Source organism: Chlamydotis macqueenii, chromosome 1 (genome assembly GCF_036417535.1).
Source record: "Chlamydotis macqueenii isolate bChlMac1 chromosome 1, bChlMac1.mat, whole genome shotgun sequence".
NCBI classification, from domain to species: domain Eukaryota; kingdom Metazoa; phylum Chordata; class Aves; order Otidiformes; family Otididae; genus Chlamydotis; species Chlamydotis macqueenii.
The window spans coordinates 189590250-189616202 of record NC_141556.1 but is presented as its reverse complement, the minus strand read 5'-3'; the positions used below and the strand labels follow the sequence as shown (position 1 = coordinate 189616202).

At 42.8% G+C, this 25953-nt stretch overlaps 1 protein-coding gene across 1 annotated transcript; it reads left to right on the top strand.

Annotated features, from left to right (window-relative positions):
• The first annotated feature begins 18191 nt into the window (after positions 1 to 18191).
• CCNA1 (cyclin A1) lies at positions 18192 to 24536 on the top strand. Its single transcript, XM_086758045.1, has 9 exons — positions 18192 to 18252; positions 18477 to 18619; positions 19834 to 20077; positions 20306 to 20427; positions 21133 to 21356; positions 21995 to 22199; positions 23244 to 23357; positions 24032 to 24165; positions 24485 to 24536. Exons 2-9 carry the CDS (start codon positions 18494 to 18496, stop codon positions 24534 to 24536), a joined length of 1221 nt encoding a protein of 406 aa, XP_086614171.1. The 5' UTR covers positions 18192 to 18252; positions 18477 to 18493.
• The last annotated feature ends 1417 nt before the right edge of the window (positions 24537 to 25953 follow it).

Sequence of the window (25953 nt, the reverse complement as noted above, 5' to 3'; positions counted from 1 at the left end):
GACAAAACTAGACATGTCAGTATAAGCAGAAATGAGCCCCAAACATCCACATATTGGGAAACTGATAACAGTATTCTTTCTAAATACAGAGTATGTATTACTTACTGCCATCAGATGTCACAGACTGAGAGTTTAGTTTTAGACTTTGAAAAAAAATAGACATTAATGTGCTTCTCAATTCAAAATAATCACAAGACTGTGTTCATGTCCTGAAACTTGTTGAGACAGTCTCTGTCTATAGCCAATGGACGGAGAAAAGCACCTCCTGAGACTGACTCTGCTTTTCAGTCTTTAGGCTTCAGTTGAAAACTAGATGTGCCTTTCTCTTGCAAGAGAACATAAATTCTAAATTTGTCTTAAAGAGAAGATAAATGTTCAAGCAAGACATACTCCACTTTTTATATCTGGACTACAAGAAACTTTTCTCGTATTTATGTGCCACTAATGACTATCACAATCAGAAATTTGGACTATAATGAGGATGCAGCACTTTCTGTATTTACACAATGTGCATATGAAAGAAATTTTTTGTTTTTCTGAAAAACAAAGTGTTGGTCCTTGCCTGAGGTAGGCTGTACAGCTAGATGAACCATAGGTCAGCTGGGAAGGCTGTCATATATATTCATGTCTTCTTATTCTTATCTATTTTCATATTCTTGTAAGAGCTTTACATTATGTTTTAAAACCTCAACCTGATTTTCTGAAAGAAGTCATATTTATGTGGCCATTGAATGAAAAGTGTATTTATTGGCTGTGAAGAAACATACTGTTCCCTACCTGTTCGATACTTACAAATCCTTTCCCACTTTGTACTATAACATGGCTTCACCAAGGGCAGATCGTGCCTGACCAATTTGGTGGCCTTCTGTGACGGGGTAACAGCATCGGTGGACAAGGGACGAGCAACTGACATCATCTACCTGGACTTGTGCAAAGCTTTTGACACTGTCCCGCACAACATCCTTCTCTCTAAACTAGAGAGACATGGGTTTGATGGACGGACCACTCGGTGGATAAGGAGTTGGCTGGATGGCCGCACTCAGAAAGTGGTGGTTCAACGGCTCAATGTCCATGTGGAGACCGGTCACGAGTGGCGTCCCTCAGGGGTCCGTGCTGGGCCCGGCCCTGTTCAACATCTTTGTCGGCGACATGGACAGTGGGATAGAGTGCACCCTCAGCAAGTTCGCCGACGACACCAAGATGTGTGGTGCCGTCGACACGCTGGAAGGGAGGGATGCCATCCAGAGGGACCTTGACAGGGTGGAGAGGTGGGCCCGTGCCAACCTCATGAAGTTCAACCAGGCCAAGTGCAAGGTCCTGCACCTGGGTCATGGCAATCCCAGGCACAAATACAGGCTGGGCGGGGAATGGATTGAGAGCAGCCCTGAGGAGAAGGACTTGGGAGTGCTGGTGGATGAGAAGCTTAACATGAGCCGGCAATGCGCCCTTGCGGCCCAGAAGGCCAACCGCATCCTGGGCTGCATCAAGAGGAGCGTGGCCAGCAGGTTGAGGGAGGTGATTCTCCCCCTCTACTCTGCCCTGGTGAGACCCCACCTGGAGTACTGTGTCCAGTTCTGGAGCCCCCAACACAAGAAGGACATGGACCAGTTGGAGAAGGTCCAGAGGAGGGCCACGAAGATGATAAAAGGGCTGGAGCACCTCTCTTATGAGGACAGGCTGAGAGAGTTGGGGCTGTTCAGCCTGGAGAAGAGGAGGCTCTGGGGAGACCTGATAGCGGTCTTCCAGTACCTCAAGGGGGCCTACAAGAAAGATGGGGAAAGGCTGTTTAGTAGGGCCTGTTGCAATAGGGCGAGAGGTAATGGTTTTAAAATAGAGGGGGTAGATTTAGATTAGAAATTAGGAAAAAATTTTTTACGATGCGAGTTATAGAACACTGGAACAGGTTGCACAGGAAAGGTGGTGGAGGCCCCATCCCTGGAAACGTTCAAGGCCAGGCTGGATGAGGCTCTGAGCAACCTGACCTAGTCAGGGATGTCCCTGCTCCTTGCAGGGGGGTTGGACTAGATGACCTTTGAAGGTCCCTTCCAACCCTAACCATTCTATGATTCTATGATTTCTGTATGGCTTGATTTGAAGGCATCCAACTGTATTCAGGTTTTGAGATTCCCTTGTGCACCAAGAAACTACATAGATAGGTTTATTACAATGCCTTAGGACATAAATCACAAGATGCATTTAAAAACTTGAGCCTGGGAGAGAGGGATATCATATGTCATATCAATGCAGCCTTCAGCGTCTATTGTGGAGATGTAAGAAACGGCAACTGTATCACAATCACAATATGGGTTAGATAAAGTGACAGGGAGGCAGATTGAAAGCTGGCTGAAATGCCAGGCTGAAAGGACTGTAGTCAGTGCAACAACGTCCAGATGGAGGCAAGTCATTACCAGTGTACCCCACGGGTCAATACTGAGGCCAATCCTGTTCAACATCTTCATTAATGACCTGGGTGATGGGAAAGAGTGCACCCTTAGGAAGTTTGCACAATACAAAACTGGGAGGAGTGACTGATAGACACCATACAGGTGCGCTGCCCTTCAGAGGGACCTTAGCAACCTGGAGAAATATGCTGAGAGAAATCTCATGCAGTTCAGTAAGGGGAAATGCCAAATCCTGCACCTGGGAAGGAATAAGCCCAGGCACCAGCACATGTTGGGGGCTGACTAGCTGGAAAGCAGCTTGGTAGAGAACAACCTTGGGGTCCTGGTGGACAACAAGAGGACCATGAGCCAGCAATGCATTCTTGCTGCAAAGGTGGCCAATGGCTTCCTGGGCTGCATTAGGAAGAATGCTGCCAGCAGGCTCAGAGAGGTGATCTGTTCTCTCCATTCAGCACTGGTGAGGCCACACCTGGTCCAGTTCTGGAGTCCTCAGTACAAGATACAGATTTACTGGAGTGAGTCCAGTACAGGGCTATGAAGATGATTAAGAGACTGGAACATCTGACAGATGAGGAGAGAGCTGGTGCTGTTCAGCCTGGGGAAGAGAACGCCCAGGAGGAGCTCAGCAATGCGTATAAATATGTGATGAGAGGGAATGAAGAAGAGGGAGCCAGGCTTTTCTCAGTGGTGCTAGTGACAGGACAAAAAGCAATGGGCACAAATTGAAACACATGAAATTCCATCTGAACACAAGAAAGCACTTTTCTTACTGTGAGAGTGGTCAAACACTGGAACACATTGCCCAGAGAAGTTGTGGAGTCTCCATCTGCGGAGATATTCAAATCCAATTGGACATAATGCTGAGCAACCTCCTGTCTCTGACCCTGCTTGAGCAAAGGGGCTGGACTACATGATCTCAAGAGCTCCCTCCCAACCTAAATGATTTTGTGACTTTGTAATTCATGATTCTTGAAAGTCCTGGTATTGCTGATAACTGCAGTTGCCTGCAACAGCAGGCTGAATGGCTATTTGCTCTATCTTTGTAAAAAGTTTCCAGAAGCTTGATTAGAACTAGTCCAAACACATTTGTTGGGGTTTTGTTCCCCACAAAATCTTGTTACTTCAGTGAAAATTCCTATAAATGTTTCTCCTTATATTTTATTTTGGAATATTTTAATTTCAGAAAACTGTGAAGCTCCTTCATATTTGACTTTATCCATTTTTATTTGTGTTGGGGGCCTCAGAGCTGAACGCAGTACTCCAGGTATGGAGTATTTCTTCGCTGTGAGGGCAGTGAGGCACTGGAACAGGCTACCCAGAGAAGCTGTGGATGCTCGATCCTTGGACGTGTTCAAGGCCAGGTTGGATGGCACCTTGAGCGACCTGGTCTAGTGGGAAGTGTCCCTGCCCATGGCAGGGGACTTGGAACTAGATAATCTTTAGGATCACTTCCAACCCAAACCATTCTATGATCCCGTGATTGTCTATTCTTTTTTAAGTGTTACATGACGGATCAGGAACAGTAGTGCTACAGCACAGATGGAACATTTAATTCTTAAAATCAGTAAAAGCAGTTACGACATTTTACAGATTGAAGCAGCTTAATTTTTTTTAAGATTAATAGCTCAAGTTATTTCCTTTCAGTGCACAGGGAATCTAGAGAAGGTATTCTGTCCAACCACAAGGCAGTAATTTATCTTCCTTATGCTAGAGTAAAATGAAAATAAAAAGAATATTTCCTCTGTGTATATGCTATATGTTTGTGGTGGTGCACATTATGTATGACAATAGGTATTTTATTAAATAAATAAACATTTAAAATATTTGAAATTACATTCTCAATTTTTTAAAATAAGTTTTGCAGATTAATTTTTATGTGAGAATTCAATTTCATGGGAAACTAAACTATGTCTTCAGGCAAGGAAGACATTATAAAAAGTAATAATTTCCAGCAAACTAGGAATTCTGTTTCAACTCTCTCAATTTCTGCAGATGATGATTGTTTTACTAATCTGTTTCATAAGAAGCAACTGGGAAAGAGCATCACATAAAAAGAGGAGGACCTTGTCCCCTGGATATTATGCATACGTAAACCAGAGCAGAAAGTCTCCCAGAGTCAAATGAGAGTTTCTTGTGTCTTGCCAATAAATGTGAGAGAAGAATCAGGTTTAGAGGTAACCAGCTGGTTATTTAAATACTAATTAACCTTCCGAAGACTTCAGTATATCACTGTTTCACAGGCATGCAGCAAAGGAGAAGTCCTTCTGGGCATTTGCAGCCAAGTGCTGAGAAGACGCAGTTTCCCCGAAAGGGGACTGTTTGCACATATTAAAGATGCTCAGTGGCATCCAGGACTGGGTTCAGATTGTCTCTGGTAAAAGAGCATATTCTGGGACTGCCAAATAACCACGATGACACCGTGTGCTGGGGAGGGACCCCAGGGAAGGGGAACATCTCTACAGTGCTTGAGTGGGACTGAGAGGAGCTGATCTTGCCTGCAGAGGCTGATCTGCCGTGACAGACACTGGGTCATTTCCAAGCAGAAACGTAATTACCATGTTCCAAAAGGGATACTGAGATTCAATTGACAACAAGGAGACAATAATTACAGGAGAAGGGGAAAGCAGTGACATTTATGTCCTGTTTTGGTGTATCTGGCTCCAAAGGTTTCCTCATTTGCCCGAAACCAGCGGGAACTCAAGCCTCCATCACCCCAGTGCTGAGATCAATGCAAACATCAGATACAAAGCTGTCAGCAGTGCACAACTATATGCTGGAAAAGGACCACCAGGAAAATTCTGAGTGATCTTAAAAGGATGTCATGCACTGCTGTGTGAAATTGAGATTTGAAACCCTAAAAAGCTGGTAAAAAGGTAAAAGCTCTCTACTCTCTTCATACTAAGCAAGTATAAAAAATAAAAGAAGAAAGTCTGAATACATACTCTAGACATTAAAAGGAAATCTAAATTCAGTAAAAGGAAATCTAAATTCAGTAAAAGAAACAGAATTCTGTAAGTACTGTCTCTGATAGTATATTCTACTTCAAGAATGGCATTTATTTTTGACTACCTTATCAGAACCACAGTGGTAGTCTGTAAGCTAGAGATAAAACAGAAATTATTTTTTTTTCTGGCTAACAAATGAATACTTACATGCCTGGGCTGTTTTACAGAAGAAGACTCTTCTCTCAGATGCCTGTCTCTTTTCAGGAGGGTATCAGAGGCAAAAGTTTCCCCAGCTTTAGAGACAATCTATGGATTCTTATTAACTACCTGAGAATAGGACAGAGTTGGCTTCTGGGGTTGAAAGTAGAGAATGATGAAAACAGGGAGAAGGCAACATCTGGAGGACAGAAGAACAGGACACCAACCTCTTGACTGTCCAAACTGAAAAGGGAGGAAAGAGTTTGCAGTTCTCTTACTGTATTTTCTGAGGAAAGAGCTGCTTGCTGTCTAGGGAGTCAGGCAAATATAAACATGCCAGTGAAAGCTTATACGGTCATCTAGTCAGTAATTCTATTGCCCAAATATAGCTCTACAGGAACTAATTTTCAGATAAGATTTGTTTTGATCTTAGAGGCCAAATGTTAGATCATCTCATTGAGCTTTCGATCTATTAGCATATATATTTTTTTTTTTTAACCAGTTCCTCCAGTATACATTTTGGTAGTGTGTATATCTTTTAGATAATGTATATCTCAAGTAAAGGCATACTGAAAACATTGAAAGACATCCTGTTTTCCCCTGGGGTTTTGCTGTAATGGGTAATCAATCTCATTGTTACAAACATTTGCTTTATGTCTAATTGGAATCTGACTGTTTTCAGGTACCTGTCATTGAGTCTCATTATCTCAGTGTCTGCTAGAATAAATGGGCTTTTCAGGCTTGGTATGTTCTTCCCATCGGAGTTCTGATGCAATCCTGTCATATTTCAGTCTTCTGCCTAGTAAGATGTTAAGATATTTAAATCTTTTCTTATAAGGCTTTTTTTTAATAAAAACATCCACATCTTTTTTTTTTGTATGTATTCTTTTCTGCATGCCTTGCTACGTTTTCAACATCTTTTTTATAAGCAGACATTGGTTTTCCCTATTGAAATCATCATTCATGTTTTCTGCATTATAGATCTCGTAAGTTCTTATTCTCCACCACACTGAATTTGGAAATTAAAACTCTATGATCTCAAAGCTTCCTGGCTTTCCAAGATGTAGTCAAGATGAACATTAGCAAGCCAAAGAGCTTGTAGGTGACTACATGCACAGAGCTTTTTAATTAAAAAAAAAAAAAGTAAAGTAGATATGCTGTATTCCAGTTCTCTATTTTCCCCTTCTAATTACCCATCTTCACTGCTTATATACAGATTTGCTCTCTCTTTAGTAATTCGATTATCCTGTTGTTTGGATTTTTTTTATTCATACTGTTAGAATTTATTTTATTCACATTAGACTTTTAGTATCTCTCCCTCCCACAAGGTCATTTTTTCCAGCTATGCATTGAGTTTTCATGAGAGGTATACACTTGCAATTACAGATGCTCTATAAATCATCATCACTGTGAATCATGGACATAAATAAACAAGGTTGATTAAAGACCTTTTACTGCTATCAGTTATAACATAAAATGGGTTATACAGACAAGCTGTGACCTGTGAGATCAGATTAGTATCCAGAGTTTTAATCTCTGTTCTTGGCTGTGGTGGAGAAAAATGGCTGTCATTTATCACTAGCAAAGCATGCAGTAAGCAATAAGAATGTGTGAGCTCATCTACATTAAACATTAGCTGCCGTGTACGTACATAAGCAGTGCTGTACCATACATCTACTGCAAACATTTGTTAGCAGTATGCTGTAATTATGAACACAGATTCATTTCAGACAACTTTAAACAGCAGAATTCAGATAATTGCAATGGGAAACTGTAACTGCAATGAGCAAGCATCATTAACTAATTTACTCAGATAATCAAGGTCCAACTAAAATTACACTGTGGAGAAACCACACAGTATTCCAATTAAAACACATAAACCAAAGAAAAAAAGGCAGAGGAACTCTCCAAGTAATGAAAGAGTTTAGCTACTTCTGTTTCTTCTTTCAATGCACTTTCCTGCCTGTAAGGAAAATAATCCTGGCATACAGTTTGTGATGCATATTGTTGCAAGCAGCCATGTATTTGTGTTTTAATTTAGCTTGAAAATGGCAAGACTGCAGTGCTCCAGGTATGATCCGTACAGTACAGCCTACTTGCTTCATAGGTTGTGATATCCACACTAATGGCCTCATGTCTAAGGAGCTCATCTAACAGTTTTGACAAATCTTATCTTATAGGGGAAGGAGTGTCAGAGACATGAAACCACTGGGCAATGGCTCTGTTAAGCCATCTTCTCTCTAAGCACCTATCTCTCCCTTCACTCATGCGTGGTGGCATGAAGTCATGTACCTAATATGTAAGGAAAAGAGTTCAGAGGACAACCTCTTTGCCAGTTTAGAGAAAACCATTGCCAGACTCCGGCAATGCTGAATCTTGCATGAAGAGCTAACCAAAAAACAATAGTCATTCTGATCATTCCCTCCAAAATCAAAACATGCATTGCTTTTCTTCAGAGGTTGTTCATGCCTTCAACAGAGAATTTCAATATCATTTGGAATAAATGCTTGTAATATCAAAAAGTTAAATTACTGAAAGATAATATCTGAAAGTTTTGGTGTTTTATTTCTTTCCATTATATGTCAAAAATGAAATCCTGTATCAAACTGCTATTCTATTAAGAAAACTGTAAAAACGGCTTCAGACAATTATAGTGACCAGTTCTGCTCACATCCTTTAGTTTAGCTGTAGCAAAGTTCTGTGGTATGAATTTTAGCATGTGAAAAGTCCCAAAGAAGTCACCACCCTGTCAACATCCAACACACAGGATTTACATGGGCACTTCAGCGCTCTGCTGAGCTGAGGCCTTCAGGAATAGCCTTTGCCTTCACAAGACTATAGATGTTGATCATTGCACCTATTTTTCAAAATAACAAAGATAAAAAACTGTTTTCCAAGATTACTGTTACTATAAATTTCGCCTCAATTTTTGTTACAGGTTGTTGATCTCCAGCCAGTCATGCATACAAAACTCATCTGCCTTATGTGCATACAAGCCACTCCATTTGAATTACTAACATGAATTAGTAGGACTAATAGTATTGTGGAGTACTCTGTCCAGCTCTAGAGCCCCCAGCATAAGAAGGACATGGACCAGTTGGAGAAGGTCCAGAGGAGGGCCACGAAGATGATCAGAGGGCTGGAGCATCTCTCCTATAAGGACAGGCTGAGAGAGTTGGGGCTGTTTAGCCTGGAGAAGAGGAGGCTCCAGGGAGACCTTATAGCAGCCTTCCAGTACCTAAAAGGGGACTACAAGAAGGATAGGGAGAAACACTTCAGCAGGGCCTGTTGTGAAAGGACACAGGGTAATGGTTTTAAAATAGAGGGAGGCAGATTCAGACTGGATATAAAGAAGAAATTTTTTACAATGAAGTTGGTGGAACATTGGCACAGGTTGCCCAGCGAGGTGGTAGATGCCCAGTCCCTAGAAACATTCAAGGCCAGGTTGGAGGGGGCTCTGAGCAACCTGATCTGTTTGGAGATGTCCCTGCTCCTTGCAGAGGCATTGGACTAGATGACCTTTAATGGTCCTTTCCAACCCAAACTATTCTATGATTCTATGATAGCCACAAATAATACATAATTGTTCTTTTAATGACCAGATGCTGCACTCTGAGAACATGTCTGTGATTTCTAACCTGAGACACAGAGCCCAAGATTCGGCTTCCATAGGATCATCAAGTCAAAGCATGAATTTCTTTTGAAACTTTACAACTGTCAGCTTCTGAGTAGAAATGAACAGAGCTGTCAAAAACAGCTGAGTAACAGATGCTGAGAATATAGGGACCATAAATTAGCAGCCTGATTAAGAAAAAAATTACTATACAGCAAGGGTATTTTAGCATGCGCTTCAGCAATACCTGGCAGAAGGGCCTAGCACTGGAGCTAGAGGGTTATTAAAGAGAGTGATGTGAACAATACAGAAATGTCTATTTCTGAATTATGCAGAACTGTTTCAAGGTTCTGTCAAAGTTACGGGTGTTTTCTGGTGTTGTTCTGAAATGAAAAGCAAGGTTGAGATATTCATGTTCTGTGAAGGACATTCATTTAAAACATGCACAGTGCTGAAATACACTATCAGCTGCTTTATGATACAGGGAAACTTGTAAGGAAGGGAATAAAATAAGGACAGCAGAAATGTTTGATTTTAAGCTTGATATTTTCATACTTCACTAAAGCACTAAAGGGTATAGTTTATATTCTATGATTGTTTTGATACTGGAAAACCTAATTTTCTTGTACTTCTGGGTGAAAATGGGAATACCTGCAGTGGTGCTGGGCAACGTACATAGTCACAAAGCTAGCAGGAGCAGCCCCAGCTGCTGTGGAGAAGCAACCCCAAAGCTGGAAACGTTTGGAGCCATATTTGTCACCTGTCACACCACTTAATTCAGAAACATCTTTGGGGGCAGCTTCAGGCTATTCTGCTGATAGATACCCTGTAGTGCAAGGCACTGGGGCTGCTGTATCTTATGATCCCAGTAAGAAAGGCACTCAGACTCCATAAGCTATTGCTTAAAATACAATTTTCTGGAGCTAACACAAGAAAGAGAAAGAATACAGATAATCTTATGTCCCTTCAGGTGCTAGGAACCTCGAGCTGTGCAGTGTCAGACATACCTCTGCTCAGGGCATGTGGTACAGATCCCACCTGTAGAAAGGTTCACTGCCATTTTGGTTTCAAGACCTCTTATAGATTTTTTCCTTAGAAAAAAAGTATTATATTCATCATTGTTACCGTCAAACAGCCGTATGTTCCCATGAAAACTTCCTTCTCCACTCTGAGATAAAGACAAGGCCATGCAGGCAGTGTAATCGACAACACAGCGTGGGAGCTGCCCGTGGGCTCCTCTGTTACCATCATCCAGCTGAATTTGTGCTGCAGCCGAGAGACCTGTGCAGCCCAGCATGGGCCTGAAGGACAAGCTGTACGTGCAGCACAGTGCAGCACAGCACAGGCCTGTGCCTACTCAGGTTCACTGTTACGTGGATCACAAACTCTTTCATGCACAGTAGTCTTTTGGTTAGGATTGTTACAGCCCTGAAGGGGAAAAGCTTGCACCTGCTCAAGGCTTTAGGTTTTGCTTCCCTGCTGTGGGCATCAGCTGGTGCTCTATGCCAGCTTGGCAGCTTCCATTGCTCCTTGAGGTGGGTTCTGCCTACTATCAGACATGAAACACTGTGGAAAAAGATGATTCCTGGAGGGTTCCTTTATTATCTAGCATGAAGGTGATGGGATTTGCAGGCAGGCTATGCTCCAAGGTCAAGGGACCTATGGCAATAATAAGGATGTGGAGTGCATCAGGCAGCATCAACCACACCATGAACAATGCAGCTGCACGCACAGAAGCAAACGTGCGTTGTAGAGGGAACAAGATGCTTATGGCTCTGTTTGGGATATAGGATATGTTGCTGCTTCCCTTCCTTCTTTACACAGACACCTTGGTACTTCCACAGGTTATTTCTGTTTTGTGTAGGAAGTGGAGGATGAGTATGTGCACAATACAGGCAAATCTCAGTCTTACCTTGCACAGCATTTGCCAAGAACACAGACTGTACTGTAACTCTGAAGACATTCAACATCTAGGGAACAGGAATCTGCTTTTGAGGGTTCCTCTGGGATCATCATAACTCTTCTTACACCATGGTTGTCTTTGTGCTATTCTGCAGAATGGATTTTCAGGAACAATCTACTTACTAAGGTTCTACATTTATTGTCCTCCCTCGTGCCCCTGGCTCCATATCTCTATATAAGAATTACTCCACACCCACTTTACATTTAATATATGTGCTATAGTGGCATGCAGTATACTAAGAATCAGAAATTGTCTCATAGCACTCCATGCAACAAAATGGGCTGCTGGATTGATCCTGCTGGATTGAACCTTTCACACTGGAAAATCATTCGGTTCACTTTCCAGATAAATTTCAGCTCTCAGGTTTGATAATCCAGTATCATACACATAATGAGTAACAGTTACTAGTTTAGGCCTCTATTTAGGAAGAAAGTTTTAACTCTAAGCTTCAGAGTTAATTGATCTTCTAAAGTCAGTATATTTTAAAATGCACAAAAGTTTTCATTACAGCAAAGCCCTAATGCACATAGAAAAAAATGTAATTTTGCACCATGTAAAATCGTATATTTATGGCAGCTTGATTGTTTTCTTTTTTACAACTGAAAGATTTAGTGCATGAAACCTAATGGAACTTGCTTAATAGAGAACACTGGCAAAATTACAAGAGAAAACTTAATTGCTAAATGACTCTGAGAGGCAAATATAAATGAATACTGATGCCTTACAAATCAAAGTTATGTAGACATCATTCACAGAAGCATCACAGAGGGGAAATCTAGATTTTAAAGTACCTCAGGTGTGTATAAGTAACAGTTTAAAGAAATATGTCCATTGGAAAAAGATCCTTTCTTTTACAGTCCTGTAAATTACAGCTGAGTATTACACATAGTCTCAGCTGACAAGCATACATGTAGGCCTTTTTAAATTATACCAATTAATACTAGATAATCAGTACAACCTCCACTATTAAGTTTAGATTAAAGGTTAGTAAAAAGCAAAAGAAATAGGTTATAAACATTCCAATATAGTTTCCATCTTCTAGGACTCAGAACATAGTTATTTTTCTAAAACTTTACTGAAATATTTTAGAAAAGCAATTTAGTGTTTTGAAACTCTGATTTAAACACAATATTTCTTCCTTTTTATCTCTGCCCTCTTTTTGCCTGTGAAGGCAACAGGATAAATTATAGCTCTGGTTTTTGTCTACTTTTTCCTTTGGACAAGTGTAACTTTGGAAAAGCTAAGGACATTTGGAAAAGTAACAGAATAGCAAAAGAAGAAACAGAAGAAGATGAAAGGAAATGGAAACCAGATGGCAGATATTACTAATTTGATTGTGTCCTGACAACCTCTTTCATTTATAGCCTCTTTTTGAGTTTCTGGAGGATGCTGAACAAGCACAATTCTTACTCTCAGACCGTTTCTTCTATGGTTAGGAAGACAGGCTCAGAAAAACTTAAGAATACTAGGTTCTCTGTCTACCAAAACAGGGAGTCCACATGTCTACTGCCAATGGGGACTGGTCCCTGGTCAAGCTAACTTTTGGATTATGCTCACAAGCTGCTGAAAAGCACAATCTGCCGTGAGCCTGAACGGCAGCAGGGACCATGTCAGAGCTGTACTAACAACTGTGTGGTATAGATGACATGGTAGCATACATCTTCTGTTCCTTTTTAATGTATTATCATAAGCCAAGCAATACAAACTCTGCCTGTGACTGCCCACGCTACCAGCGGAATCTAATCCTATCTGTTAGGTTGTTGGGTGCACAGAGCTTTTTCTTGTTGGGCTATAGAGTTGCTCAACTCACCGATCACTGTGGGCTTTCATGCAGAGGAATACTAGGTAAGTTTGGACTTGCATGCTGGTACAGATAGAGAAAGCCAAAGTCATCGATCTAATATATGTGGAGAGTTGGTGGCTCAACCAAGGCTGTGTCTTGATCTGAGCCTTAGACTGATGTCTTAATTGTTTGCCTTTTTGGTATTTCAGAAAAACACTGAAACTCAAGATAAAATCTATGTTTTCTTAAATAATGTGAAATTAATTTACTGGTATGATAATCGAAGCAAACTGCAGCCAGGGGACTATTCACAGCCCTAGGAATCATAGCCATATGAAAGAAGAGAGGTCATGTTCGTCACTACTTTGCTACTGTCAGACCGTACAACAAGGTCTTGATGGGGCTGCGCAGGTCACTGAGTCCAGGTGCTGCTTTTGCGGTCAAATAGATTATAATTCTTTTTATAAACTTTCCAAATTCAAAGACTGCTCCCACAGCACATTTTCTAGGGTATTATGCAGCCATGCGTTAAATTTGCTGTGCAGTGGGACTTCCAGGGTTGCTCTGCAATAAGCTGACCTCAGAAGAATCTGTAGCACACGTGGACCTGCTGTGTGACTGCTCGGTACATTGGTCTGAAAAAACTTGCTGAATATTGAATGTGACCCGGCTAAGGTCATAATAACTCTGTGTCTAACCTGCCTGAATGGGTTTTCTTACATCAATATTGTGTTGTAATTCAATATGAGACTCAGAGAAAGAAGGCAGGGAAGTTGCAACTGTCTTATATTAACTGCTTCCCATCTTAATACTGACATGTATTTGTAAGACAATGGCTGTTTTACTACCAATGAAGATGCTACTTCCAGGCTGCAGGCCAAATTGCTACTTTAGGCCAAGCTGAAAACCTAGGGACCAAAACATACTAAAGACCAAAAATACTTCAAAGGGTGAAGAGAGGAGGGGACAGCTGACATTGGCCTGCTTTGTGGACAGATGGAGCTGCTGGGAGTTTCTGAAGCAGCTGTGTCCTTCTCAAGCTCAAGAGAAGAAGAAATATGGAGAAAAATATTTTGGGTCAAAATATGCTATGAGTTCCTTTCAAAAGGCAGTTTTGCCCCTATATTCTCATAATTAGAACACGAATGAATCATGTGGTTTCAAGCTACAGAGGTAAAGGATGCTTCCTATAAGGGTGACCTGGCCAAGATCGTAGGAGGGGTAAGTGGTGGTGGTAGCTTGAAAACTCTGAATTGAATGACGAAGGAAAAAACAGTGTGCTTCATCTCTCCTTCTGCTCCAGGCACAGTACCAAGCATCTGCATTTGTACAGACAACATTTCTCTCTCCTGTAAGTAATTTTTGCAAAAAGGTTGAGACAGTAAAATTTAACCTTCAAATATTTCTACTGGGAAATTTAAAAATAAAATCCAGCTTTCAGTCTCTAAAGAAGTCCTCTGTGGCACTTCTAGGAGGTCTGACATCATCAGAACTGGAGGCCAGGCACACTCTCCATGCCCCAGATTGTGAACTGAAGCCTGTGTGGAGCTGGCTGTGTAACAGCTGGGACTTAACTGTGTTCCTCGGGGAGGAAAGCAGGACCCCGCGCCTGCTCCCACGGCATGGAAAGAAGAAAAGTCCCTTTAATTGAAAAAGGTAACAAATCCAGATATGTCAATGTTCAAATGTCAACTGTAAAAAGGAGAAAGAGCTACAGAGCTGAGAAAGATTCACAAGACAGAGACAAGTCCTGAGCATCCCTTTAATACTATCTTTTCCAGAGCCACAGAGGAAGCATCCTCTCCAAGTCAGGAATTGCTCCGACTTCTCTGTCTTCCTGGAAATCATAAGTAAGACAGTAATTACTGCAAGAAGCCCTATGGAGTCCACTTAGGAAGGCTTCAGTTTCCTCTCAAGCACACACAGGGAAGCTCAGAAGTAAATGATTAATGGCCCAAAGCTTTATTTGATCTGCTGCTACGATTAAGTAGTGGCTGGCAAAGCTCACCGACCTCCCTCAGGTACTAATCCATACTGGGCTGTTTCAAGAGTTCCTGAGAATCTGGAGCTTAGATAACCTCATTAAAAGCTATTTGAGAGGCGTTTCAGTTACATTAATGTACTCTATGACTACTGAGGATAGCCATATGCTGTTCATATATAAAAATATGAATAAGTCATCTTTTGAGTAGCTGAGGTTGGTTCTTCAGTTGTATCTAAATGGTATATGGATAAGATAGGCATTTGGATATAAAGGAAATCCACTGACTGAAGACAAATTTAGCAAATAACTTCCGTCCATGTATTTGGCTAGGAGTGACATGTGGTTTTTGAATGAGCGTGAGATACATGTTAGACCTGTAACTACCAAGTTCTGACATTCCTCACGACAAATACCATATGGAGAGACTGAGCAGTTAGAAAAATAGGTTGGAGCAGAGGTAAGATTATTTTTATAATCTACAGGCAGTTTTCACAAACAGCATTTACCTATCTCAAAATAGGTACTTGCATTTCTTGCATAATGTTTCATCTATCACAGTACCATACCCAGATGTTTTTACTGAAAATTAAAAAAAAAAAAAACCAACATCTCTGGCACTACCAGAGGAAGATCCCTTGAAAGAACAGCTGATATTTTCAATGTCAACAAAGAAAAGGATGACATTTTTAAAGTTATGAAAAATTAAGCAGCACTTAAAATTATTCAAGCATGGAGCACTAGGTCTGTAAAGACATCTAGGAGTTCAAACCACTCCAGGTTAAAGGGGAGGAAGCTGTGATTAGACAGACACTCAGTCCAGTGTAAATCTGAGCTGGGTGCTGAATGGGGTGGCACCACCCCCACTGCTTTCCTGGTGCTGGTACCTCAGTCTCGTCATTTATTTTACGCTTTGTGCTGGACCTGTGCTTGATGGAGTTGTCTAGAAACCCAGCTGAGAGAACTGACCCCGCTGGTAACAACACTGTGGTGTGGCTGCTGCTGTGTTACTTTTCAGGTGGACGAGGTTCTTGGCTTGCCTCACAACCACACACATCCTTGTGCCAGCAGAAAAGCGGCAGCAGCAGTGAGTGGCTGGGAGCAGGGTTGTCCTTGTCCTTGTCCGCGGCAGGTCAGACCATGCTGAACGCAAATGGGCGTGCAACCAGGGTATCAGGGACATAAATATCATTGGGGATCTGAGCCCTTGAACCATCATCTCATCGATGTCCTGAGGGAATGCGTTTCCTAAGTAATTCCCTCATTTTTTACATTTTACTCTTGAATATACAACTTCCGTTCTTCTGAAAGACTGAAATCAGAGTCCGAAATCAGAGTCCTGATACTCATGAATTAGAAAAACATTGCTAAATTGTAATTTAAAGAAAGAAAAATTTTGCTTTGATTGAAAAATTATGTTTTTTTTTTTTCCTTTATTGCTAAACAGTGTCAAACTGGTCTTTTTCACTCATAAAATATACAAATTTCAAAAGCCTTTTGTTTAAAAATGTTCTTAATATGGAAAAGTTTCATTAAAATGTGGAATACTTACACATTTAGAAATGGTTTTAATTAACATTCAGCTTCTTAGCTATAGATTCTCCATATATCGTAGCACAGTATTTTTTCAATGTTTTTTAGTAATTCCATCAAAACAATAGGATAAAGAGTTTTTAAAGTTCTACTTAGGCTGATACTTAAGGCTGGCAGCTAGACTGGTTTTTTTTTTCTGAAAATTAAAACTTTGTATGAAAATGTTTAAAGAAGTGTCCCCATGTGTGCAAACCTTCCCCGTGTCCCCCTTCCTTGTGCAAACCTGGGGTTTAGAGATGACATGAAAGAAAGGGAAGAACACAGAAATACAGCATGACCTTCTGTTCTCCTCACCTGTGTTTGCCCACACCTGTAGCTCCTCCCATCAAAAAGGAAAAGTAGTGTTACATGGCCAATGGATCGAACACAGGTAACATTTTTCACCTTGAGATATACCATCTACCTCCTACAGTAAATTAATTTGGGGAGGGGGGGAAGTCAATTAAAAAATAAACATAAGAAAAGTGGGAAGAAAAAAGGCAGACCTTAATATAGCCTGGATGACAAGAACTGCAAAAAACAATTCTGGCATAAGACTCTGCTTAATGTATCCAAATTTTGGATGATACCTCCTACATTTTAATCACACTTGACAACGTCTCAAGAAGTACCACTATTCTGCCCAAGGCAGAGACATTTTAGACAGCAGCTTCTGTAACTTGCTCTTACAGATCTGCAAAAAGGGAAATCCCGAAATTTCCCATGCTGTCTCTTCTGGGGCATCACAATCCTGCTGTGTAACCTAAATCTCATGCTGAGGTTTAAGTTGTTACACTGCTCACTCTCTTGTGGACTTCCACAGGGCTCGTGTGCCACACAGGCTGTATTCCTGCTTGTCCATGCTAGGGCAGCCATGAGCACGGTGACTCAGGTTCAGTATAACCTCCGGGTTCTTCTTCACGGGGCTGCTCCCTACCTCCTGCATTTCTGCAGGAGATGGCTCTGTCTGACCTTGCACGTGTGCTTCAGAAGCACCCTGCTTTTCCAGAACATTTTTCCAGTTTGTCAAGATCATTTGTGAAATCTAATTTTGTTCCCTAGCACAGTCAGAGCCCTTCCCAGCACCATCGGTGGTCTTATCCATAAATCTAGTAAGCACGCTATCTGCGTCATTACCCACAAATTTAGGAAGCGCGCTCTCTGTGTCATTTTCCACATCACTGGTGAAAATTTTTGACGGCACTGAACGAACTGCTGCCTAATTCCTTTCACAAAGCTCTGCATTTCCATCGTTGACAGCTGAGAACTGCTGGTGTGTACAGCTGTTCTGCAGTTGTCCTCTGGTTTAGACTTTAAGAAAGTGTCGTGAAAGTCAAATCCACGCTTAAATCAACTAAAATCTCCTTTTTTTTTTTTTTTTCCTTTATCAAGGAGGGAAATCAAATTCTTCCAGCCTCAGCGGTTCCCGTAAAGCTGCTGTTGCCGCTCGTACGCCCTTTTCTTACATTCTGGATGGTCGGAAACAGCCGGTAGGGCGAGGCGGGGGGCGGCAGCGGGGGCCGCGGCTCTCGGGCGGGGCACCCCGTGCCCCGGCGCTCCGCGGGGGCTGCGCGGGGCGGGCCGCTGGGTGCCCTGCGCGGGCTAGCGCGGGGTAGCGCGGCCGGGCCCGCGGCGGGCGGCCCCGCCGGGGTCTCCATGACGACCCGCCGTCGCTTGGGTTGCGGCCCGGGCTTCCAACTGGCCGAGGCCAACAGCCGCCGCCTCCCTCGGCCGCCGCCTATATAGGGGGGGCGGGCGAGAGACCAGGCACCCGGTCTCTCTCCCTCCTTGGACGGTGCGTGGTGCGGTGTCGCGTCCTCCGTGGGCTGGTGGCGAGCGGGGCCGGGCAGCGCGGTGCGGGCTCTCTGCTGCCTGCCTTCTTGCGGGGCGGCAGGGGCTGCCCGAGGCGTAACCGAACCGTTGTGGTAGTTTGGGGTATTTTCTATGAATTTTTTTTTTTCCCCTCCAACTTTTTTTTTTTCTTTTCTTTTCCTTTTTTTTTTTTTTTTCCTCCGAAAGGTACCGACGTCGGGGCGATGCGCCGCACCGGTGAGAAGAGCCGGACGGGGCGGCGGGAGCCCTGCCCCGCTGCCCCCCACATCGGCGGCCGGGCCGTGCTGGGGGTGCTGGCGGAGAACGGGCAGCAGCGGCCCGGCGGCCAGGTGAGCCCCGCCCGCGGCAGTAGCCTCCCCCGCTCCCCGCGGAGCCGCCGCTTCTCCCCTCCCTTTCCTGGGGCCGCAGGCTGCTACCGGGAAAGGCCTGGCCGGCGGCCCTCCCCGCGGGGCCGGGGGGAGCCCCCCATGCCCCGGCCTGCGGCCGGCAACCGGTATGAGCATCGAGGCTGAAGGTAAAAGCCCGGGGGTGGTGGGGTGAGAAGTTGAGTGGGGCTCCACTTAAAGAGCGTGAGTGGGTTTCCCGAGAAACCCAGCTAGTAACCGCTCAGCCCTAATCCACTGATGCTTCCCCATGGAAATAGTTTGAACAATTAATCTGTCCTGGAAGGAAGGAGAGACTCAGTGAGACTTTATTTGAGCACTTACCCTCTAAAGTGTAGGGGGTGGTTTAAAAGATGTCTGTTCACTGTTGCTTACCCAAAGGTCCCATTGCTGTGTGGCTGGCCAAGCTCCCTTTAGGGTGCCAGAGCCTTCAAGAAGCTGAAGTTGACATTAGGGTATCTGACTGCATCACTGTTCCTTGTGCCCTCCTGGAGTCTGCTGGTGTGGCAGGGAAAAATGTTATTGTACTGACTTACAGGACCTACAATAGCAGCTGTTACGTGTACACAAACTCTTCTTGGTCATGACTGTGTGAAGCCCCTAACTCAGGCTTCTTCATAGATGAAGTGAAGGATTGTAGCCTTGGTCACATGTTGTAGTCCTAGGGGTTGTGATACTTGAGCTCAAACTCAAACTTTGGTTTGTAACTCAGCATAAAATGCCTTCTTGCAGCTGAAGTCCTTCGTAAGTCTGACAGTACCTGAGTGCTTCCTTTTGTTACATCAACTTGCTGCACTTAAAAGCAGCTGCTCCTTGCTGGAACTGAATGTGGAGCAGACCCTGCACTCACCAGCCCCATCAGAACCAAGCAGCACCCTCCCCTCATTCTCCTTGGTGGTGGGTGCTGGAGATGAGGCAACTCCCCTAGTTCTTGACTTTCACTAACACATTACTCTTTCTGTGAGGAGCCTGTTGCTGCAAGACAGCAGTAACCAGTACTTTCGAGGCACTGGCTGTAGCTGGTGGCTTTTCCAGTGAACTTTTGTCTTATTGGTGTCTGTTAGGCAAGGAAAGTGATTTTATTTTCTAAAACAAGTGATATTTACTGTTGCTTGCTTCCTGAGTTGCCTCCCACAGTGTTACTGTGTGCTCTGTTTCAGGGTGCTGCTGTTATCAGACGCTTCTCTGGCTCTGAAAACACCATCCCTTCATCTGGAAAAGATGAATTACTCAACTGCACAGTCAATGCTGCATCAAAGCAAGGGTTTGCTATCTATGTAGATGAACCAGAACAGAAAGAAAACCGCAGCTGCCGAGTGGCTGAAGAGCTGGAATCGAGCCTGTGTGATCTGGATACTAGTGCAATGACATCCAGTATTCACCTGCTGCTGGATCTGAGTACAGGTAACTCCTGCTACTACTCAGATGCTCTCTGTAGCACAAGTACATGTAGAGTGGTTATGAATTGTGATGCTGGTAAGCTAGTGAGTAGCTTGTGTTACAATAAATAACACTTCAAGATAACTTGGATTGTGTCTACATGAGGCATAACTCTTTTCTGTGCTAGAAATGGCAGGAGAAGGTGAAGATGCTAATTGCACAAATGTTTTGCTGCTTCCTCTTACCTGTTAGGGTCTCCTATGGTAGTGGACACATCCTTCCAGTCCCAGCCTGAGGATCACATGGAAGATGCCATAACTCTGACTGTGGAAGAGTATGCACAAGACATTCATCAGTACCTCCGAGAGGCTGAAGTGAGTGGCTTGTTACAAGCTTATGGATATTTGTGGTCTCTGTGATGGACTGCAGTAGTTCAAAGCTGTGCAGCTGCCCCAGGATAAGCCAAGGCTGCCACTGAATATGAAGGAGAGAAAGCGGTAAAAGCCACCTCTGAAGGCAGCATCTAGACAGTGATGAGATCTTTCAGGATTACTCTGTGTCCCTGAAATTACCTACCATTGGAGCATCTCTTGTCCTTTTGGGATGAAGAACTTTTGCAGATGGGCGTTGAATGCTGCAAAAGTACTAAAGCAGTTGGATGTGATCTCTCTGGCAGCTCTCTTGCTATATAGTAGTTTTTCCTGCCTTTCTGTATCAGGGCAGTAAAGTGCAGTCTACCAATAGGAAGAGGGTAGAAAATGTTATTTGGTTGTTTTCAGGTCTTTCTGAATGGCTCATATGTGCTTGATGGCAAAGGCTGTCCATAGTCTAGGAGGTCTCTTAAAATTCTGCTACTAACACAGTAGCTCCTGTCTCTTCAGTATAGAAATACTACTTTCTGGAGATGCTACTGGCTGCTAATTAATACTACTAGCACTCTAATTGTAGTTAGTAGTAATGAGTTATTAATAGTTATTAATGCTCCTTTTGGTGTAAATATAAAGAATGTTAATCAGCTCAGCCATCGATGGCTGTCTTCAGGGTGAGCATCCTGATCCTTCATCTCTCTCTCCAAACAGGTGAGATTCAGGCCAAAGCCCTACTACATGAGGAAGCAACCAGATATCACAACAGGAATGCGTGCCATCTTGGTAGACTGGCTGGTGGAAGTAGGGGAAGAATATAAACTTCGGACAGAGACTTTGTACTTGGCAGTGAACTTCTTGGACAGGTTTCTTTCCTGCATGTCAGTTCTCAGAGGGAAGCTGCAGCTTGTAGGAACAGCAGCAATTCTTCTGGCTGCGTAAGTGCTTCAGCTCCTGAAATCTCAGTGAACTAAAACTTATTTTTGGACTGAGTCTTTTAGTTTAATTTAAATGACTGAAGCTTGCAGTAGTAGGTAGCTTCTCCTGATGTCTCAAGATCAGCAACTTCACCTACTTTGTCACTAGCAAAATTAAACATATAATGCTCATGATGTGAGGAACTGTAGTGGGAAAATCTGGTAACCATAACAGCAGAAGCAAAAACACTACTGTGTTAGGCTACTAGCCTATAAGGTTGTAGTAGATTCACAATTGCAATCTGTAATTAGCCCTGACCTACTTTAAGTAGACAGGGTACCCAACATAATCTAGGAGTGTGTGGTTTTTCATCTGGAGTGCACTGTGTTACTGAGACTTTTTCTCTGACAGCTTGCTGCTAGTCAGGATCTAACAATGTGAATGTGTTTCTATCTATACTGAGATCTTGGAGTTCCTCTAGACATCTTTGCCCAAATTTGAGACTAAATTGTTACCTAGTCTGGAGGAAGGACTAAAATAAGAGCTTTACAGAAGTCTTAGTAATGTCATCTGCTCATCCTAATATTGATCCAGCAGAAAGCATTCTTTTACCATAACTTTCAAGCTAACAAATATGGCTTCTGTTTTCCTTTTTCAGGAAATATGAAGAGATCTATCCCCCAGAAGTGGATGAGTTTGTGCATATAACAGATGATACCTACACAAAGAGGCAGCTGCTAAGAATGGAACACTTGTTTCTCAAAGTGTTGGCTTTTGACCTAACAGCCCCAACCATCAACCAATTCCTCCTTCAGTATCTTCAGAGGCATGAAGTCTGTATTAGAACAGAGAATTTTGCAAGGGTATGGATTATCTTCCTTTTAGCCTGGAGAGGGGAGAAGCAATCCTAAAAGCAGAACTGCTTGTATTTCACAAGTTATCTGAGCAGACAGGTTCTGCTACTGTGCTGTGTTCTATCAGATGATATTCTTTTTCTCATGCTAGGTCTTATTTGGGACTGCAACAGGCCTAAAACTGGATGTTTTGTAGCATGCTACCCTCAGTAGGTGACTTGTGTGCTGGGGCTTCTGGATAAACGCCTCTTGGAAATCTTAAGTTTGGTCCATCTGCCCGGTCAGGGGTAACACACTGACTAGGCAGCTAGGTGGTAGGGTGTCTAGTCTGAGCTTTTTTAGCAGTGCCTGTGTAGTAAGTCTGCCCTGGATGTGGTGGTACTACATATTACTACACAACGACATGGTGTATGCCTCAATAGCTGCATAGGCAACCCTGCTCTAGAAACAGAGAAACCCAAACTTATAGCAAAGCATCTGACCTGCTGCTTGCCTGCAAAGGGTCTAGGATTGTACAGCGACTCTACTCCAACAGAACACAAATTCTTTTTCTTAGAGCTGCCCATTTATCCCTGATCTCCAAGTGAGGTTCACCTATGTGAACAAGAGCCTTGGAGGATGGGAAGAGTGTGTCTGTTACTCTTAGACTTAGAAAAATTATGGTTTTTATCTGTTAAATTACATCAGAGCTGATGATGGGACCAGAATTTCTGATTACAGTGTAGATTGTTTAGGCTTTGATAAAGTGTGGTCTTTATGTTCCCACTGAAACATGCTAAAGGTTCTTAGAATCATAGAACAATTTGGGTTAGAATGGACCTTTAAAGGTCTAGTCGAACCCCTCTGCAAGAAGCAGGGACATCTTCAATTAGATCAGATTGTGTCTGTCTTCTGTAAGATCATGGGACTAGAATGAGATTTCTACCCACCAGACATGTAACTGATGTTTTTTACATGAAACTGAGACCATACAATTTTCAATGCTTCCTGTACTGGACTGACTGTACCAACTAAACTCATTCTGTTTGAAAAATGTGTGTTTTTCTTGTTCAGTATCTTGCAGAGCTGAGTCTCCTTGAAGCTGATCCTTTTCTGAAGTACCTTCCTTCACAGACTGCCGCAGCAGCCTACTGTCTAGCAAATTACACGGTGAACAGGTCTTTCTGGGTAAGAACAACAACTGCATGCTAATGAGCAGCTCAAGCAGTTTGTTATCATTAAAACTAGGCTGAGTAGCAGAAGGAGTAGCTTCAAAGTATGTTGTTTTTAAGGCTGAAATCCTAGGATGAATAGCCGATCCTGAGCTAATGGGGCTACCTGGTACATGAATGTTAAATCAACCTGAAATATCCTGCCTCTCCTCTGAAATAGGAGGGACCTTGCTGTCTTGCTCACTTACATCAAGTCTGTATCTAAGGCCTTGTTAGTCTTTAATCTCCAAACCTCCTCCCCTAAATACAATTCAGGGGCTTTCAGGGAGGGATAAGAGCTGAATGTGTCTACTTGAATGGAGTGATTACCCTGAGTGGCTGCTTTAATGTAAGCCTTGATAGGCCACTCAGCTATGTGTTGGAGGAATAGCTTTAGCAGAAAGCAGCATCCAGAAGAGATGTAATGAATGCCACGTGTTTAGAGCAGAAGGAGCTTCTTGTCAGATCACCAGGCACCAAGGAGGAGCCAGAGTGAAACTGATAGCAGGATACCCTTGAATCCTTCGCAAGCCTAAAGAATCTAGAGCAAGCACTGATGTAGTGAAAATGGTTTCTACCTCTGTAAAAAAAATGTATCGTCTAGATGAATGTTGCCTACAACAGTAATACTGATTTTTCTCCTCTGACCAGCCGGAAACACTTGCTGCATTCACTGGGTATTCATTAAGTGAGATAGTGCCTTGCCTGACTGATCTGCATAAAGCATGCCTTAATGCTCCCCATTGCCAACTGCAAGCAATTAAGGAGAAGTATAAGCACTCAAAGTAAGTAACTGGGAAGCCAGTGTTCTGTATCTTGAAGCTTATAAGCACAGGATGACTCTGGTTCAGCAGCTTGGGCTACAGCTGCTGTAGCTGACAAACTTCCCATCATGGTCAGCTTCTGTTCCTGAAACAGAAGTCTCTGTCAGCCTCTTGAGGGGAAAACTTTTCTGACCAGAAGAGGAGTTAATCCATAGGTACTGGATAACAATTTTTCTGCAATGTTGCAGGATGCTTCTTTTCTTCCCCAATGCATTGCACAAGAAGGTGATACCTTTAAATTTGTTAGCTAATATCTCTAGTGACTGCATTTCTATTCCAGGTACCTGCAGGTGTCTCTTCTGGAGCTCCCAGCAGTTCTTCCTCTACAATAGAGACTGTGGATCCTGGACTTGAAGATTACTTTGTCCTAATCAGCAAACTGGTCTAACACTTTATAGAGCACTGCAGGTCAAGTGTCTGTAACCATAGTGATCAGAATGGTTTTTAGCTAGTATTTTTTTAATTAGATGCCTTTTTAAAAAAAGGATATTAGACTACATACAGCTCTTAATATAACTGACAGCACTTTTAATAAATGTCTTATTACACTATTCCTCTGTGAATCTTCTGACTCCAGTTAGTATCTGCAGTAACAGTGAGTGAAAAGGGTTGTGGTTATTCACAAAATCATTGTGAGCAGGGCTTTTAAGCTAGCCGGAGTGGATAAAGTGTGGCTTGAACCAACACAACCTGACATCTCCATAGACACAAGTGATTTGCTGCGGTATCTTATCTGTTTTTTCCTCTTTTATGAGACAAGATCGTGGGGCCATGAATGGAACTTATTGTCTGCAACTTGTTTACCATATCACAGCAAAAACATCCAGATGCAAGTGGTCTATGAACTCTGAACTGGTGTGTAGAAGTCCATCAGTGTTGAGGTAGAAGTCAAATTGCCCTTTATGGAGGTGAATAAGGGGGATTCCTCTGCAAGGAGCTGGAGGAAGGGGAGATTGTAACCGGCAGAGCCTTAGGAACACTTCAAACACTGGTGGACAGACTGCAGTGGAGAACAACACTAAAAGCTCTGAGGTACTAGAACAGTGAAGTTGAACTAGATGGCTGCTGTGTCATACTTGTGGTATTGAGTAGTCTTATGGCATAGCTGTCTGAGATGACCTCTCCTGCCACTGGAGCACTGCTGAACTTATGTGCTCTGCAATCTGTAGAGAAACCTTGCTTTGCAGAAAGGAGGAGGGTAATACGACAGGGCTAACTACTATCGTACCCTGAGCTGCTACACTGTCTTGTGCCCCTTGGTTACTTGTTAGGTAGTGTTTTTACAAAACTAACAAAACACTACCTTGAATACAAACCCTGTCTAGTTAAAATGAAAAAGAAGAAAAAAATCAGTTGGTCAACATGTAGAGAACTATATTCAGCTCATCTAAATGGCAAGGTAAGTCTGAGACATTCTCTTACTGCAAGAGTTTAAAACCTTCAGTGCTTTCTGCTTCCTAAGAGTAATCTGTACAGGGCATCCTGTGTTTCCAAGCAAGAATATGCTTAACACTTGACATTCACATGCAATTCAGCAGACATACTAAGTACCAGCTACTGGTATAATCAGGTTCTAAAATTAAAGTATGTTTGTCATAAGGCTTTCCTTAGCCTCAGAGGTTTTGCTTCCCTCTGTGTGTAAGACTTTCTCCCCTGTGCCCTGTCCATGATGTTGAATCCTCCAAGTAATGCAAATCCTTGTATTCCTCCAAAATGGAGGTTGTGGTAATGACCGATTCACTTCTGTCA

Excerpts from the sequence above, each read along its gene's own strand:
- CCNA1 (XM_086758045.1), top strand. The coding sequence starts at position 18,494 with ATGCGCCGCACCGGTGAGAAGAGCCGGACGGGGCGGCGGGAGCCCTGC. Across the intron at positions 20,428-21,132 it reads AGTACCTCCGAGAGGCTGAA|GTGAGATTCAGGCCAAAGCC; the intron begins GTGAGTGGCTTG and ends CTCTCCAAACAG. Across the intron at positions 24,166-24,484 it reads GAGAAGTATAAGCACTCAAA|GTACCTGCAGGTGTCTCTTC; the intron begins GTAAGTAACTGG and ends TTTCTATTCCAG.